The 17,367-nt window shown below is 41.8% G+C and overlaps 1 protein-coding gene across 3 annotated transcripts in view; it reads right to left on the bottom strand.

The window, feature by feature from the left end:
• The window catches only part of LOC134217961 (guanine nucleotide exchange factor DBS), a 502,406-nt gene that overhangs the window by 362,182 nt on the left and 122,857 nt on the right, over positions 1-17,367 (bottom strand). For 2 of the 3 annotated variants that reach the window (XM_062696807.1, XM_062696809.1), the window contains exons 3-6: positions 16,530-17,116; positions 16,354-16,469; positions 6,596-7,097; positions 6,318-6,527 (exon numbers count right to left, since the gene is read on the bottom strand). In XM_062696807.1, coding sequence (XP_062552791.1) covers positions 6,318-6,527; positions 6,596-7,097; positions 16,354-16,469; positions 16,530-17,116 — 1,415 coding nt within the window. The remainder of the gene's footprint in view (positions 1-6,317; positions 6,528-6,595; positions 7,098-16,353; positions 16,470-16,529; positions 17,117-17,367) is intronic. The other variant, XM_062696808.1, reaches the window with a different exon arrangement.

Genomic DNA, 17,367 nt, shown 5'->3' with positions numbered 1-17,367 from the left:
AGGAGGCTTCCAGGCCTCTTGGAAGGAGGCTTCTGAGCATTTTGCAAGGACGCTTCCGAGCCACTTGAAAGGACGCTTCTGCGCCTCTTGAAAGGAGGCTTCCGAGCCCCTTGAAAGGAGGCTTCCGAGCCCCTTGAAAGGAGGCTTCCAGGCCTCTTGAAAGGAGGCTTGAGCCTCTTGAAAGGAGGCTTCTGAGCCTCTTGAAAGGAGGCTTCCTGAGCCTCTTGAAAGGAGGCTTCTGAGCCTCTTGAAAGGAGGCTTCTGAGCCTCTTGAAAGGAGGCCTGAGCCTCTTGAAAGGAGGCCTGAGCCTCTTGAAAGGAGGCTTCTGAGCCTCTTGAAAGGAGGCTTCTGAGCCTCTTGAAAGGAGGCTTCCTGAGCCTCTTGAAAGGAGGCTTCTGAGCCTCTTGAAAGGAGGCTTCCTGAGCTCTTGAAAGGAGGCTTCTGAGCCCCTTGAAAGGCGGCTTCTGAGCCTCTTGAAAGGAGGCTTCTGAGCCTCTTGAAAGGAGTCTTCTGAGCCTCTTGAAAGGAGGCTTCTGAGCCTCTTGAAAGGAGGCTTCTGAGCCTCTTGAAAGGAGGCTTCCGAGCTCTTGAAAGGAGGCTTCTGAGCCTCTTGAAGGAGGCTTGAGCCTCTTGAAAGGAGGCTTCTGAGCCTCTTGAAAGGAGGCTCTGAGCCTCTTGAAAGGAGGCTTCCTGAGCCTCTTGGAAAGGAGGCCTGAGCCTCTTAAAAAGAGGCTTCTGAGCCTCTTGAAAGGAGGCTTCTGAGCCTCTTGAAAGGACGCTTCTGAGCCTCTTGAAAGGAGGCTTCTGAGCCTCTTGAAAGGAGGCTTCTGAGCCTCTTGAAAGGAGGCCTGAGCCTCTTGAAAGGAGGCTTCCGAGCCTCTTGAAAGGAGGCTTCCGAGCCTCTTGAAAGGAGGCTTCCGAGCCTCTTGAAAGGAGGCTTCCGAGCCTCTTGAAAGGAGGCTTCCGAGCCTCTTGAAAGGAGGCTTCCGAGCCCCTTGAAAGGAAGCTTCCGAGCCACTTGAAAGGAGGTTTCTGAGATACCTCGAAGGCTGCTTGCAACGAAGCTACAAAACTTGTCGGTAAAGTTCTTCATGTCTCTCAAATATAGGCTTCCAAACTTTAAAATTCTATTCAGTTCAGAAGCATATTTTTATTATATTATTAAACATTTCGTCTTAATCAGGAAGATTTTTCGACGTTTTGTTCTTTTGTTCTTTTGTCCCACAGCCATACACTGTGCCGGTTGTGATGGACAGAGTTCTAAAGTTACAATGTTTTAGAATAAATAAATATCGAAACTTTATCAATGGGTTTTTATTGGAATTGCAATTTATCCGCCATTACGCAGTTTTGTCCGAGGTACCCCCTGGGGCCTGTGAAGGTACCCCCAAGGGTACATGAACCCCAGGTTGAGAACCGCTGCCTTAGATAGATACAAGCCGTTATTCGTAAGCACTTTCTATAAGGGTCCAATTTACACCAAATATGACTTTTTGATTTGATTGATTAACATTAACATTGACGCTAAATATGGCTTTTTGGATTGTCAGAGCTTGTCACGCTTATACTTTCAGTTTTTCACCTTTTGTGTATACATATTTGGACTTTCTTCTGATTGTACCAAGCTCAGAAACATAATTGTTTAAAGATATAAACATTCCTGCTTCGATACGCTTCAAAAAAGCCTGAAGCATTTTATAACTACATCAAAGTGAGCACATGTACACAAACCTAGCCAGTGAAATTTCGAACGATTATTCTTTCGAAAATCGTCGAGCTAATCTCAAGATATACCGCAAGACTGTTGATCAAATTCCTAAGAAGCTTTTTGTTTTTGCTACTCAATACAATTCTGCCACAGAAAGATATCTTTATTGAATCTGAGCGGATATAAATAAAGCTGTAGAATAATAGAAAGCTATTTGAATTATTACAGGGCAATAGGCAATTGAATTTTTTAACATTTTGAAGCGACTTTTTAGCCGCTTCCTAACGTGAGCAGCAACAGAAAACCCATGTCATTCTGGATATTATTTATTACTTACTAGCTTTATGTACCCGGCCTTGCTCGGAATTGCCAGATTGGTTCGCAATTTGATCTCACAATACGAAAATGTTAAAACCAATTGATATCAACAGGGTAATTGTGTTTACCTATTGATACTTCACCATTTTATTAAAAAAAAACTTTTAGAAACATTGACTGATTTTGAAGAAGGGATCAAACCCACAATTGCTTTATTCCGGGCAAACGCCTATTTCTAAAAAAGGAAAAACATCCACCGATGCCTTATTCCGGGCAAACGCATATTTTAAAAGAAGGGATCAAACCCACAATTGCTTTATTCCGAGCGAATGCCTACCTTTAAAAAAGCAATCACATAAATCATCCAGAAGGAAGCACATTAATCATTGCTTTTCACTGGGCAAATTATGATTCCGATGAAGGGTAACAATTGACCTTTCCCGTCGAAAATTGAGTATCATTTTATTGGGTCAGTCAATTTTTTTGGCTAATTTGAGGTCAACTTTCCCAAAAAACTCATATTTATTGAAGCCTTCAACTATTTTAAAATCTAAAACAAAAATCAAAAAAGTGCTGCACGTTTAAACCGGCCTGAAAAATTCACCCGATGTTCGTTCAAAATCGTGCCAGTCTCAAAAAACAGTCTAATATGGTTTTCCTTAGACGAAGAATATGAGTTCCAAATTTGGTAGCCATCGGTAAGAAGTAAGGTAAGGTTGAGAAGTTATACTAAATTGATCGATAACTAAACAATACACATCTCTCACACCCCCTTTTAAAATGACCTAAACACATCCACTAAAATAGTTGCCTTAGTACAGATAATATTTGATACAAATTTGGTGCACACCCTCCCCCTTTTCCAAAGAGCATCCCTAACCCCCCCCCCCCTCGTCATCTCCTTAAGATAAAGAATGTGTGTTCCAAATTTGTTTGAATTCGGCCAAGGTGTTCAGAAGGTACACTGAGTTGATCGATAACTTAGCAATACCCTTCCCCTCACTTTCCCCATTTTACAAAGAGCATCCCTTAACCACACGCAAACCAAAAATTGATGCTAAAAAATGCAAGCACCTCCTTAATGCAATCTCTGCATACAATTAATGCAAGAAATGCAATAAACATATTGAGATGAATTTGCATTAACTTTTCTTCACATCATTTCAACTACCACAATCAAACACACGTGCGTCCAATTATTCTACACTAGACTGGCCCAGGAAACAAAAAGTTGTCTAATTCCACGGGGCACCCCCCAGGGTGGGTGAGAAAATCAATCTCTGAAAATTTCAGCTCAATCGCTTGTTGCATAAGCTGGCGCATTTGATTTGAAGTTTGTATGAGGATTTCAGCCAAAATGTATAGGAAAATACACCTCCGTCACTCATTCGATCTGGAAATTGGTTCTTATTGCTCGATTGACCTCAGAATTGCAAAAACGGCAGTTGGTATGCCACAGAACAATTTCACAGAACATTGTATGATGATTAAATGAACTTTTATATAGGTTTCGGCTGATGCGATTTGATCAAAAAACCCAAAAATACACAAATCAGCTCCTAATAAATCAGCCGAAAATTCTGGGGGGTGCCCCTTGGAATTCGACAACATTTTTTTCTGCCCATATTATTCTGGGCCAGTCTGTTCTACACTGCTTAAAACAAAGCACACATTAACATCATCCATCTATCTGACGAGAAGATTCAACTCTACAAATTCCTTTTGAGTTAGTGTACGTATCGTCGACAGCGTAGCGCACTGAAACGACTTCATACGCGGACGATATAGTTTCTGGTAGCCGTTCGTCTAGCGACAGTCACATACGTATCGCCGTTTTGAAAGTCGCGTAGCAAATCACGGTAATTGCGGCGAAAATAGTATTAAATACACCGGTCTTACGATTATCTTAGAGTGATTCTTCTTGATAAGGTCAGCTTTCACCGGGAAACGTATAAATGAAGTCAATGATTTTCGTGAAACATAATCCAATGCTGCAGTTCCAACATGCTACTTTCACGAGCTGTTCAGCGATCTCAGGATTTTTTTATATTTATATGTTGCATTTAATGATTCCTTGTATTCACGGCGTAGAGGGAGGAAGAAAGTTTTCCAGGCAAATTACTTTCGAATCCCTTCACATTACTACTGCTTGTATAATCAGCATCATAAAACTTTTTTCGTGAATTTCAAGCTGAACCCGTGGAATGGACGAGTTTAAGGCATTATTTACATTTTTATTATTCTCGAATGAATCCCTATGCGGGAAAAGATTTGAATATTTCATATGATTTTTTTTACTCCGGCAATCAACCAAAGAAGAATGCAATACCAAATTTTCTTTGATTTGATTGATTTGAAACGTCAACTATTAAGTATCAGGAAGCACATCAATACATGCACAGATGAGATCCATCACAAACACATACACAATATGCTTATACTACTACTACATGCACATGGAATTTCTCGACACAAATACAGATCCAAAATGAATCATACACACCAATACTATCAAAAAAGTCTCCAAACTTTGCAATCTCATTTTCATGCAATACCCCGGTAAACATTTTAATGCAAGATTTGCATGGGCCTAGGATTAATGCAATCTGGGAATGAAATTGATGCAATATTGCATTAAAACCTTGCAGATTCTGGTTGGGTGCACCACCTCCCCCCATCATCGTATCCTTAAGATAAAGAATATGTGTTCCAAATTTGGTTGAAATCGGCCAAGGGGTTCGGAACCTACACTGAGTTGATTGATAACTTAGCAATACCAATCCCCACCACACCCTCCCCCTTTTCCAAAGTGCATCCCTAACCCCCCATCATCGTCTCCTTAAGATGAAGAATGTGTGTTCCAAATTTGGTTGAAATCGGCCAAGGGGTTCAGAAGGTACACTGAATTGATCGATAACTTATTAATACCCCTCGTCGTCGTCTCCTTAAGATGAAGAATGTGTGTTCCAAATTTGGTTGAAATCGGCCAAGGGGTTCAGAAGGTACACTGAGTTGATCGATGACTAAGCAATACCCCTCCCCCCACATCCTCCCCTTTTCCAAACAACATCCATAGCCCCCCTATCGTCGTCTCCTTAAGATAAAGAATGAGTGTTCCAAATTCGGTTAAAATCGGTCAATGCGTTCAGAAGTTATGCTGGAACATAAGTACAAACATACATACAAACATTTTATATATATAGATAGATAGATTAGCAGCACGAAAGTTATGAATGATTTACCCACTCGTCACATGTGCTTTACTGTTGTATATCCACAGTCAAGCGAGCCCACATTGTTTATTATCAAGCACCCGAAAGATTTTCAATCTGCAAAAAAAAGATCTAACCGCGGGGGAGGTTTCTGGTGGATTCTCGGATTCTGGTGGCCTTTCCGGAAGCGTGACCTTTAAGTGGTCTTCTTATGTAGGGGTTATCAGGCCTATTTAGAGAGTAGGAGGTTGAGGGTTCGAGTCCCTCCAAGATACGTGGATTCTTTTTCGCAAATTTCATATCAATTTGTCCATTTCGAAACATGTGCTGTGCATATGCACAGCCAAGATATTTAATAAAAAAAACTTTCGTATGGGTGAGTTGCCGAATAATATGCAATTGATTTAAATATTTTTTTGGTTTGCTCCAATCGGAGATATCAACTGTTCAAAAAAAAATAACCTAATTTTGACCGAAAACGAATGTAAATATCAGCAAGGGATATTGAGTATATTTATACGTTAAAAGTTTCATTTTTTGAACTCTAAAAGCCACCCGAAGGCGATTTTTCCGAAAAATCTAAAACAAAAAAGCAGATCAAATATACTGTTTATGGATACCCTAATCCTAGTAGGTAAAGTTGCTCTAAATCAGCTAACTAAATAGCTACAGAGAAAGCTTTTTAAGGAAAAATAATTGGAATAAGCTGCGCTACAACTTTGTAGAACATTACATGTAAGTATTCCGTGAAATAAAATATATATATATTTGTTTTTTTTTTATAACCACCCTATTCTTTGATAGCATCATGATGATATCTTCACTTTTCCGAACAATTTTGTAGTACAACATTTTTTCCTAAAAAATATAGCTTTGGCGTAAAATGCATCTTTCCGCATAAAACTGTATCCTTCATCACAATGCAATGAATGCTGACCCCCCCCCCTTCCACTATAGCCTTAGGTAATTTGAGAACAACCCTAAACAATGTTTATTGGTATAGGATCCACCATAACATTTGCTCTCGAATCTCCATTAAATTAAATAAACAAAATATATCTTTGCACATGGTACTCACCTGCGACACCAGCGCTTTGGTCTCCAAAGTTGTACTCTCCTGGATCACGTTCTTAAACTCTTTCGGACTAGATAATTTGAACTCGGCCGCCGTGGCCAGGTACTCCTGAATCTCCTGCAGACTCTGCTCGGCAATCTCCGCCGAAACGGAACACTTTTCGATCCGCTGGGTGGCCAACAGTTCGATACCGCGGGCGCACCATTTGTTTGCCTGCAATCGAGAGGACGATCATCAACGTGCACCCAATTGAAATCGAATGTGCAACATTCGACACTTACCTTCTCCACCCGTTCCATCAACTCCCGGGCCTTGATAAGCGTTTCGATTCGCTTGGAGATCCGCTCGTTGATCAACTCGCAAACCCTGGCCAGTTCGTCGCACTTTGGTTGCACTACCTCCCGCGGGCACGAGCTGAGGCAGCTCTTCGACCCGATCAACCGCTGCCCGGTGGCAATGACCTGATCCGCCCGTTCCACGTCCACCGCACAGCCCAGCTGGAATTCTTTGGTTTCCTTGATCAGTTGATCCATCCGGTCGACGGTTTCACCGATCTCGGTCATGTCCGTTACGGTTTTCAGGTGCCGATCGAAGTTGGCCTGCAGCTCCCGGAAGTCCTGCTCGAAGCGCCTCAGCTCCAGGCACTTCTTCAGCCGCGACAGGTGCACCGTCCAGAACTCCTCGAAGCGCCGTTCCGTCTCCTCCAGCTGCACCAAGAGTCTGTGACAATCGCGACTGTCATCAAGATGGTGATGCATAGTATTGTTTGAATAATTCCCTGCACTGGATTTTTTACAAGGATTTGGGCGCGGTTTTTTTTTATTGAATCGCGGGGGTTGTTGAGGGGTTTTGTACAAATTTTGAAACAACGCGCGACACCCGCGAACGAATAATGATCGATGATGGTGAAAGTAATGGAAGGTGGGAAGCAGATCAATCACGGATAAGCGGGATGATGGATGAGGACGACGAATGAGATGTGGAGATCGAATGGAAGATATGCGTTAGGATATGATTCTTCTACTAGAGATCGGCGATATTTACACATTCGGCTAATAACAGTGAATGGGGCGAGCAAAGGCGTGCGACGACATCCAACGGCTAAACGTGTCACGTGTTTGTAGGTTTTGCGAGAGTTGGTGGTGAAACATCCAGTTTGTTAGTATAGTGAATGGAACATGTGAATGATCTGTGACGGGGCATGTGATACGGCGATTTACTGTAGTTTGTGAGTGTAGTTTGTGTGGTTGATGATTGCTGTACAAGATTGTGAGGCGTGATAGCTACGTTTGCGGTGCGTGCGTTGTTTAAAAAACTAAATGTGATTCAAAATAATGATGATTATTGCGAATTGAATAAAGATCTCTAAATAAACGAGTGCAACCATTTTTATAAATCTGTCCTAAAATCAATATGGTTATAACCGACAACATCATGCAAAACTTGATCAACAGTTTCATCAAAGTTACTCATGGGTTCGGGGAATGACTCAATTGAATAATGTTAGGCAGGTGGAAAAATCCAAATTAGTCTTAGCAATATCTCACAGACCCGTTTTGGTTCTTTAAACTGCCTTAGAGGTCAGAACATTCGATCGATTTCGTCATTGTACATCTGATAAATACCTTGATCTTAACTCAAGATCATTTTGGAGGACCTTAGACATCTCATTTTCATGAAAATCAGGTTCTCATTCTGCCGGATTGAGTATATTACGATGATGAGGGAGGATGTTGTAATTTACAAAGGCTTTGGATCATCTACCAAATCTTGACCTTGGGTTGAACCTGTGGTAGTCCTGGAGAGCCTTGTTGGTCATCTCGTATTAATGGAAATTTGACTTACATGGCACGCATAAGCTTATAGAATCGCTTTGGGTATATAGCAATGATGAGGACAGGCAAAACTCCTTGTTGATCTGGTCGATACCTTGAGCTGAACTCGAAAAACATTCTGGAGAATATTGAACATCTTGTATTTCTGGAAATTGAACACTGGCTTAACGTTCAGAATGACCAATGAATGATTGAGTGTTCAGAATTATTTAGAATGTGGTATAGGATTCAAATATTTCTGATTCATTTGCATGCTCTCAGAAGTAGGATTTTCCAAGATTTACTAACCTTCTGGATTATACCAATAACAAAAAAAACTCAAAGATGTATCCCAATCGGACTGTACACATAGGTGACGTAGGACTACGTAGTTATACGAAATGGATGGTATTTATCATTACAGTTTGTGTCTCTTTATTAACATTGAGCAAACTGCTCGGAGGTCAACCGAATCAAGAAGCCGAATAGCAGCTCCCAGTTGGATGGACTTTGAGCCTCCAAACATGGAAAAGGGATTAACACGACTCATCGGCCGCATCGTCGCTGAAGCCACTCGTCTGGCTTTCAGTGGATGACATCAGAATCCCAGAAGACACCATTCTCAAAAATGTCCGAAATAAAAGAAAAATAAGCAGAATCGGATAGAAGTATAGATATCAACTCAATCAATTTCATGTTTTCTTTGGGTTAAAGAAAGAGTAAAAGAAAGAGATTTTTAAGAGGAACCTATTTTCACTTATTAACACCTACAAGACCAAGGTCTTCAGGACGATCGATTTTAAAATTGTACATAACTCTGTTTGCTTTCAACGGATCAATGTAAAATTTTGTGACAAGGTCCAGTTTTTATCATAGTTTCGATTTCATTGAGAGTAGTATCAAGATTCCGGATCTTCTTCTTTATCAATGGCTCTACATTCCAACTGGAACTTGGCCTGCTTTTCAACCTATTCTATTAGCTTTCCTATGCCCGCCATTGCATGAGTATGTATCTTGTGTGGCAAGTACAATGGATACACTATGGCCAGGGTGCCGCGAAAGTTTCCAACCCGAAAACATCCTAGACCGGACCGAGAATCGAGCTCGCCGTCTCCGGATTGGCAATCCTACGCCTTTGCTCGCAAGGCTATTGGAGATCCCGGAGATTCCGGATGGTTCCGCAAAACACGGTTCTATTAGTGATTTTTAGAATTTCTGAAGTGCGTCTGCAGGATGCTCCCAGACTGTCCCGGCAAGTAGTAGAAGAGGACATTTTCATGTTTAGCCAAAAACATGTCATGCGACTGCTCATTTTCACGATTTCTCACGAATAAACGTCTGAAGAATCTGTAAAGTGCAAAAGGCCTCATTGGCCACTCCCGGAACCTCACGTAGTACCCCGAGGGAACCTGTAGGAAACAACATTTCCGTTTTCGACCAAAACTGGTCATGCGAAAGCGCATTCTTCACTATTTCTGGCGAATAAACCTGTGACGTCTTTGTAAGGGGCTAAAGACCACATTGGTCACATCCGGAACAACACAGGATTCCCCGGGGGAAACTGTAGAAGGGAAAAATTTTATTTCCAGGCCAAAACAAATCATGCGACAACTCATTCTTCATGATTTCTTACGAATAAACATCTAATGAGGCTGTAAAACACAATGGAATTTAATTCTGGAATGGGACCTTCACAGGGTGCCCCAGGGAAACGCCTTAGGGTGGATATTTCCATTTGCAGACCAAAAAGTGTCATGCGATAGCTTATTCTTCACGGATTCTCACAGATAAGCTTTTGGCGTTTTTTTTTGTTGTTGTAAATTGGGCCCTCCTTAGCCGTGCGGTAAAACGCGCGGCTATAAAGCAAGACCATGCTGAGGGTGGCTGGGTTCGATTCCCGGTGCCGGTCTAGGCAATTTTCGGATTGGAAATTGTCTCGACTTCCCTGGGCATAAAAGTATCATCATGTTAGCCTCATGATATATGAATGCAAAAATGGTAACTTGGCTTAGAAACCTTGCAGTTAATAACTGTGGAAGTGCTTAATGAACACTAAGCTGCGAGGCGGCTCTGTCCCAGTGTGGGGATATAATTCCAATAAGAAGAAGAAGAAGAAAAAATAGTGGCTACTCCCGTAAAATTTGCTACTCCCGAAACCTCACGGAGGGCCCCGGAGTTGCCTGTATGGGAGAGGCACATCCGTTTGCAGACTAAAACGTGTCCTGCGATAGCTTTCTTGTCATGGTTTCTCGCGAATAGTCTTTTGATGAGCCTCTAGAGGGCATACATACAACATCCCGAACATCACGGAGTTCCCCGGGAGAACCTGTAGAAGGAGACATTTCCGTTTTAAGACCCAAACGAGTCAAGCTACTTCTGATTATTCTATAAAGTGCGAATGATCTCATTGGACACTTCCACAAACCTCACGGAGTGCCCTGCAGTAACCTGTAAAAGGGGACATTCCCGCTTGCAGACTTCATGGCTCCTCAAGAATAAACTTCTGGTATTTTCGTGAAGTGCAAATGACCTTTTTTTTATTCCTTTATTTATTTATTTAGGCACTCTGTGTTACTTAACCGCTACTGTGCCGAGATCTACTGTGGTATTCTGCTTTTGCAGAATCCACACAGAATCTATTTTTAGATTTCAATTGCTATTATTGTTGTCGTTGCCAGTCCATCTCATCGTGAGTCCAATGTGTCCGTTTGTCCATGTCGTGTATCCAATGATCGTTGCATTGTTCGGTTGCCATTTTATCCGGGTACGTTGGAGGAACGCCTCCGAGAAGAACAAGTGTCAGTCATCATCAGGCAGCGCGTCTATAGCGCGTGACGATAGGCGCGTCTCCCAATACGCTACCGCATGGGCTGCGCATCCGGCGACTGACGAGGGTTTGGTGGAGGGGCTGGAAATCGAACCCATGACCATTCGCTTATAAGGCGAACGTGTAGCCAACTACGCTACGGGACCCCCCATGTTATCGCATTTCGCTCCAGCCATTTGGAGCCACACATTTTGGCGATCCTGCCAGGTTGTTTTTTTTATCCTGACGCTGAATTTAACAGGTGAGTTGATTATTTATTATTTATTTATTCAGACTAAGGCCGAAGTGGCCTGTGCGGTATATAAGAGTCTTCTCCATTCGGCTCGGTCCATGGCTACACGTCGCCAACCACGCAATCTACGGAGGGTCCGCAAGTCATCTTCCACCTGATCGATCCACCTTGCCCGCTGCTCACCTCGCCTTCTTGTGCCCGTCGGATCGTTGTCGAGAACCGGGTTACTGTCCGACATTCTGGCTACGTGCCCGGCCCACCGCAGTCTTCCGATTTTCGCGGAGTGAACGATGGATGGTTCTCCCAGCAGCTCATGCAACTCGTGGTTCATTCGCCTCCTCCACGTACCGTCCGCCATCTGCACCCCACCATAGATGGTACGCAGCACTTTTCTTTCGAAAACTCCAAGTGCGCGTTGGTCCTCTACGAGCATCGTCCAGGTCTCGTGTCCGTAGAGGACTGCCGGTCTAATGAGCGTTTTGTAGATTGTCAGTTTGGTACGGCGGCGAACTCTATTCGATCGGAGCGTCTTGCGGAGTCCAAAGTATGTACGATTTCCAGCCACCAGTAGAAGAAACTCTTTGCTGAGCAGAAACAGTTGTTTCTGGCATTATCCAAACTTTGTGCGTTTCAGAACATTCTTACTCACTGCAGTGTTTATTTTTCATAGACTACGGCGTAGTGTTAGTGCCGTCGGCATTCGCTTGATTGGAGGCAACAAACATTTGACAGCTTAGCACCGCCTGGTCAGATGGGTGTTAAAAAGATAACTTGGTAAATCATACATAACTTTCGATAGAACAAAAAAAATAAACCTGAGAGTTTTGGACACAACGATCCATATAAGCTAAGCTTTCCATCAATGTAGTAATATTCAAAATCAGTGATTGCAGCCTAGCGGAGAATAGTTTTCAAAAATAAATCTGAGATGGCGACCAAATTCAATATGACAGCCTCTATTTTTATTATTGTAAATTGAGGACACACTCTTCCTCTTTCCAACGATATGCTGATCTCTATTATTGGTTGAGAAATGCTAGGGTCATGGGTTCGAGTCCCATCGAAGGGAAAGTGGTTACCTCCAATACATTTTCCAAATCAATATCTTCCATATAACGTACATATTCACATATGAGTTTTCATAACATTGTAAATTAACGTCCAAGTCGGGTGGTTCAATCCCCGGAAATAGGCAATTAACTTTGATTGAACCAAAAAATGTCGCCAAATCTTTTGTTCTGCCAAACGAACATTTCAGAAAAAACTGACCTATTCTGCCAAACGAAATTTCGGGCAAATTAAACTTTCGATCAAATGGGTATCGGCCTGAATACAGATCAAGGAATTGGTAGCTTCTGTCTCTTCAAGTTTAGACCTAAGCATGAAGCGCAAATTTGAGTTGTTTTCACCATAGTCTCGGGTGAATGGAAATAACATAAATTCGAGTTGGTGAAACTTCATAGTGGGTGAAAATTCAACACGGGAGTAAAGGCAAAGTACCTACCGGATTTTTTCGCATTTTACTTATTTTTGGCTACTTCCACGCAAGGGCGGATTTGAGTGAAAGGAACCTTAAAATGAGTTGTTCCGTGTAGTTAACAAGGTTGTATGACATTCGCAAGAAAGTAATTTGCCAGAAGACCTTTTGCCAGAATCAATTTGCCAGAATGGACTATTCCCCAGAAAGCCATTCGCCAGAATGTACCATTCCCCCGGATTAAGGTAATAGTGGATGTGACACCTTCTTTAAAAGCAGGCGCTAGTCCGAATTAAGGCAATAGTGGATGTGATCCCTTCTTTGCAAATAGGCGGTTGTCAGAAAAGAAGCAATGGTGGATATGATCCATTTCTTTATAAAAAAAGGTGCTTGCTCCGATTAAGGCAAGGATAGATGTTATCCCGGTGTCCTCCTTAGCCTAGCGGTAAGATGCGCGGCTATAAAGCAAGACCATGCTGAGGGTGACTGGGTTCGATTCCCGGTGCCGGTCTAGGCAATTTTCGGTTTGGAAATTGTCTTGACTTCCCTGGGCATAAAAGTATCATCGTGTTAGCCTCATGATATACGAATGCCAAAATGGTAACTTGACTTTGAAACCTTACGATTAATAACTGTGGAAGCTTTGAATGAACACTAAGCAGCGAGGTAGCTATGTCCCAGTGGGGATGTAATGCCAATGAAGAAGAAGTAGATGTTATCCCTTCTTTAAACGTAGGTTGTTGCCCGTGTCCGTGTTTGAATATGTCAATTGTGGATATGATTTCTTTTTTAGAGATAGACATTTTGCCTAGACTTGTAGATATAACTTCTTCAATGAAAACAAATGGCGTCTAGTATGACTTAAAATGATATTATCTTATTGTAGATATGATATGATACCAATTCACGTTATGCAAAATTACCTTATTTATTTTTTTTTCTATTCTTTAGCCATCAATAATAATTGGAATTTCCAGTTTTACTATTTCTGGGGAATGGTACATTCAGGCATATTTCATATTGGCAAATCTCGCTTAACTTTTCAAAAGGACCTAACTAACATTTTTTTCATAAATTAATTTGAGTATTGCAATCAAAAGCTTTCATGTTGTTCTGTTGATTGCGCTATTCAAATTAATTCATGAAAAAAATGTTACTTAGGTCCTTTTGAAAAGTTAAGCGAGAAATGGTCTATTCTGGGGAATGACTTTTTGGCATAGGGTATATTCTGGCAAATTGATTCTGGCAAATGGTTTTCTGGAAAATGTCATACAATCAGTTAACAAATGAGAGGTTTGCGCATGTCGCGGTAATATTATCGCAATGGTATGGCAGAAGAGTAAGCGCATAGGTATGAGTATGGACTGCACATGCCGAGGTAGGAGGGTCGTAGCGTAGAATTCTGGTAAAACCTATCGCTATCGACACCTCAAGGGTGAGCATCCAAGTCAGACTTACTAGGTATGTTATAGGCACCTAAGTAAGTCTCGCATGGCATGTCAGAAGTGAGAACCCAAGTAAGTTCCACATGGTGTTCCAGAGCGTGTGTCAGGAAGAGCAGGCAGGGTGTGCTAGAATGAGCACCCAAATAAGTCTCAAGCGTGAGCGTGAGTACGTAAGACTCGTATGGTGCATCGGAGAGAGTGCAGGGTGTGTTAGAGATAGCACCCAAGTAAGCCTCATACCCCGTTACGCTGTGATATGGATACTCTGAAGTAGTGCATAACAGTGAAGCTGACAATATGACGTCCCTAACCCCGAATCCCAAGGTGTCAGGCGACCCGTGTTGAGGGTATGAATGGCCTGGGGGATGAAACAATAAGCCAGGCAGTTAACGGAGCCCTTAATGCTGGGTAGACACGTGTTGCATTACGGAGTAAGATCTACCACACTGTGCTCTAGTTCTTACTATTCTTGTTAATACTTATGAGTGATGGTCGGAAGAGTATGGAACGACTATAACTTGCTTTTAGATGACCCATTTTTTGCGCCTTTTGGATGGAGTCAATGGAGTAAATTGTAAAAACGTAATTCAATCTTAGGCTGGTTTTCGAAGCCGACGACATGAATCTCCAAGATCCAGAGCGCTGATTAATTAGGAAAGAAGCGGATACGAATTTGGTGGATCTGCTGAACCCTCTGACTGATTAGAGCTCTGTGTAAAGGTAAGATTTGGAAACGCAATGATATCAGATCTCTATACAAAAACGAATTCGGAACTCATAAGAAGAACCAAAAATATGTTTGAACTTCAGTACCGATGCATGGCCAAAATCAGTATTATCCCACTTATTGTTGAGCCGAAACTGATTGAGGGGCGCGCCTTTGAGAGTTGGTATAAGCCATTTTTCGAATGGTATAAATAGCGGTACCTTAATCTAAAGAGGCCTTACATTAAGCTTGAGAAATATATGAATAAAAAATGACTACTTCATTTCTTCTCAATAGAAATGGAGCAGAAAGACATGCACTAAACAAATGACACGGGTATACCGTGACCTGCCCTAATTCCGCGCATCGCCTAATACCGTGGTTTTCATAAAAAAATCAGAACCTGGCTATCATGGACATCACATTATTTGGTGAAATGTTCAAACATAATATGTTTGAACATTTCACCAAATAATACGATGTCCATGATAGCCAGGTTCTGATTTTTGATGAAAACCACGGTATTAGGCGATGCGCGGAATTAGGGCAGGTCACGGTACTATAAAAGTTCAATGAAATGGAATCAATGGTTAATCCAAAAAAAAAAGCCTCATACGGGATGAGTGCCTATATGATGAGCGATTTATGGAAAGTTCCTTATAAAAAAAAGTTTACAACAAATTGTTGGCAACCCAATGGAAAACTAGACCTTGTCACATTCATCGGTTGAAAGCGAACAGAGTTAAGTTTTTTTAATTCCAAAATTCTGTTCCGTCCTGAACAACTTGGCCTTTTGGGTCATAACAACGGCATTACAGAAACAAAGAGATGGTTGCACACGTCTTTACAAAGTCGAAAACAAAAATTAAAATAAATCTAGATTGTAAAGCAATTGGAGGCAATTTTTTCGACAAGATTTAAGCAAGCAAGAGTTATCGATTGATGTCGGAAAATGATTTATATGATGGACAAATATAACAATACTAACATTGAATTCAAATGCCACAAGCATCAAACGTTTGCTTTTTCTAAAATTGGAATTAGTAAATCAACAATCATCGGGACAACCTAGGAGAAATGAAACACGCAAACTACAGCAAAATAACGATGAACACGTATCGCGACTGTTCCTTCGTTGATTTAATTTGAACCGGAATAAAGGACTTGTTATTTTATGTTATCAACAGACATAAGTTCATTTTTCATTTTCTGGGAGAAATTACCAGTGCAAGGCAAATTAAACACTAAGAACTAAAACTTAAAGCTAGGTTAATTAGAATGAATCAAGCTGATAATCTATCTTCTAAGTTCTATATTTCAGCTTGGTTCATCCCCATAAACATTGAACCAATAGAATTAGAATTTTTGTTAGCAATAATAGTAAAAGAGGAAACATTCATTCTCCTTGGTTGAATTCAACAGAATTTAGGGACAGAAACAGATAGCATTCCATATTTTGGTTAGATTTTTCGAGCCTAACAGTAAGCTAGTTTACTAGTTCTGACAAAACTTTTAGCCTTGGAGTCAAAACAACATACCTTTCAATCGAGCTTATGTTACCGAACCGTTCGACAGTCTCCTTATCGGTTTCCTTCTTCATTCGCATCTCTTCTAGCAGGACCTCGCCATGCCGACCAGCGGCCATAATGTCCTCCTAAAAAATAAGCATTCATTAACACTCTCTTCTCATTTCTCATTTCTTAACGAATCAAACCTTCAGCTTCTCATACTGATCCCCCTGTTCCTCAATCAGCTTCTCGGTCGCATCCACCGAATTCGGGAACTCCATCTCGTGGAGCATCTTCATGAACGCGTCCAAATTGCACGAGATCATATTGGTCAAACCGGAGAACTTTTCCAGCGAAATCCGCTGCTGGATCCAGTCGTGGTGCGAGTACACCAAATCGCCGCCCAGCTCCCCGGTCAGCTGGGTTCGCGAAATGTACTCGTGCAGGTCGTCCAGCGTGGCGCACACCACGACCCGAAACCGGAACTCGTCCTTGAAGAACTTGTTGCTCACCTCGGAGATGGCTTTTTGGAGGAACCCGGACGGCCGTAGCACGTACACAAAGTGCACCATCGCGGGGAAATAGATGGAGATCTTTAGGAGCACGGCCTTCACCGCTGCCCAGCGGTCTTTCCGCCGGTCTATTATCAGATTGAAGCCGAGGTCCGCTTCCGAAAGGGACGGCACCGAGGTGAGGTACAGGATCAATTTTTGGTAGTCTAGATCGGACAGATTGTGGAAGTTGTTGTAGTCCGGAAAGGTTATCAGCGGACAGCCGTCTTTGGAGCGGCCACCTGGAAATGGGAAAACAGAACACATTTTTTACAAATATATTAGGGAGATGAAAGAGACTTGTTATGGACACTTCTATTCATTGCAGTAGATTATCATATCCTAGTATTTTTTCGATAATCCAGATTTATTTCTTAATTCTAAACCTTAATTAAGGATATTTACGGCATTGTGGGATTCTTCTTGGTAACCGAATTCTACTAGAAGTCCTGATATAAAATATAAAATCTCTTGTTAAATATCTTGGCTGTGT

This window comes from Armigeres subalbatus, chromosome 2 (assembly GCF_024139115.2).
Source record: "Armigeres subalbatus isolate Guangzhou_Male chromosome 2, GZ_Asu_2, whole genome shotgun sequence".
NCBI classification, from domain to species: Eukaryota; Metazoa; Arthropoda; class Insecta; order Diptera; family Culicidae; genus Armigeres; species Armigeres subalbatus.
The sequence above is the reverse complement of the archived record's forward strand: the minus strand, read 5'-3'. Positions and strand labels throughout refer to the sequence as shown.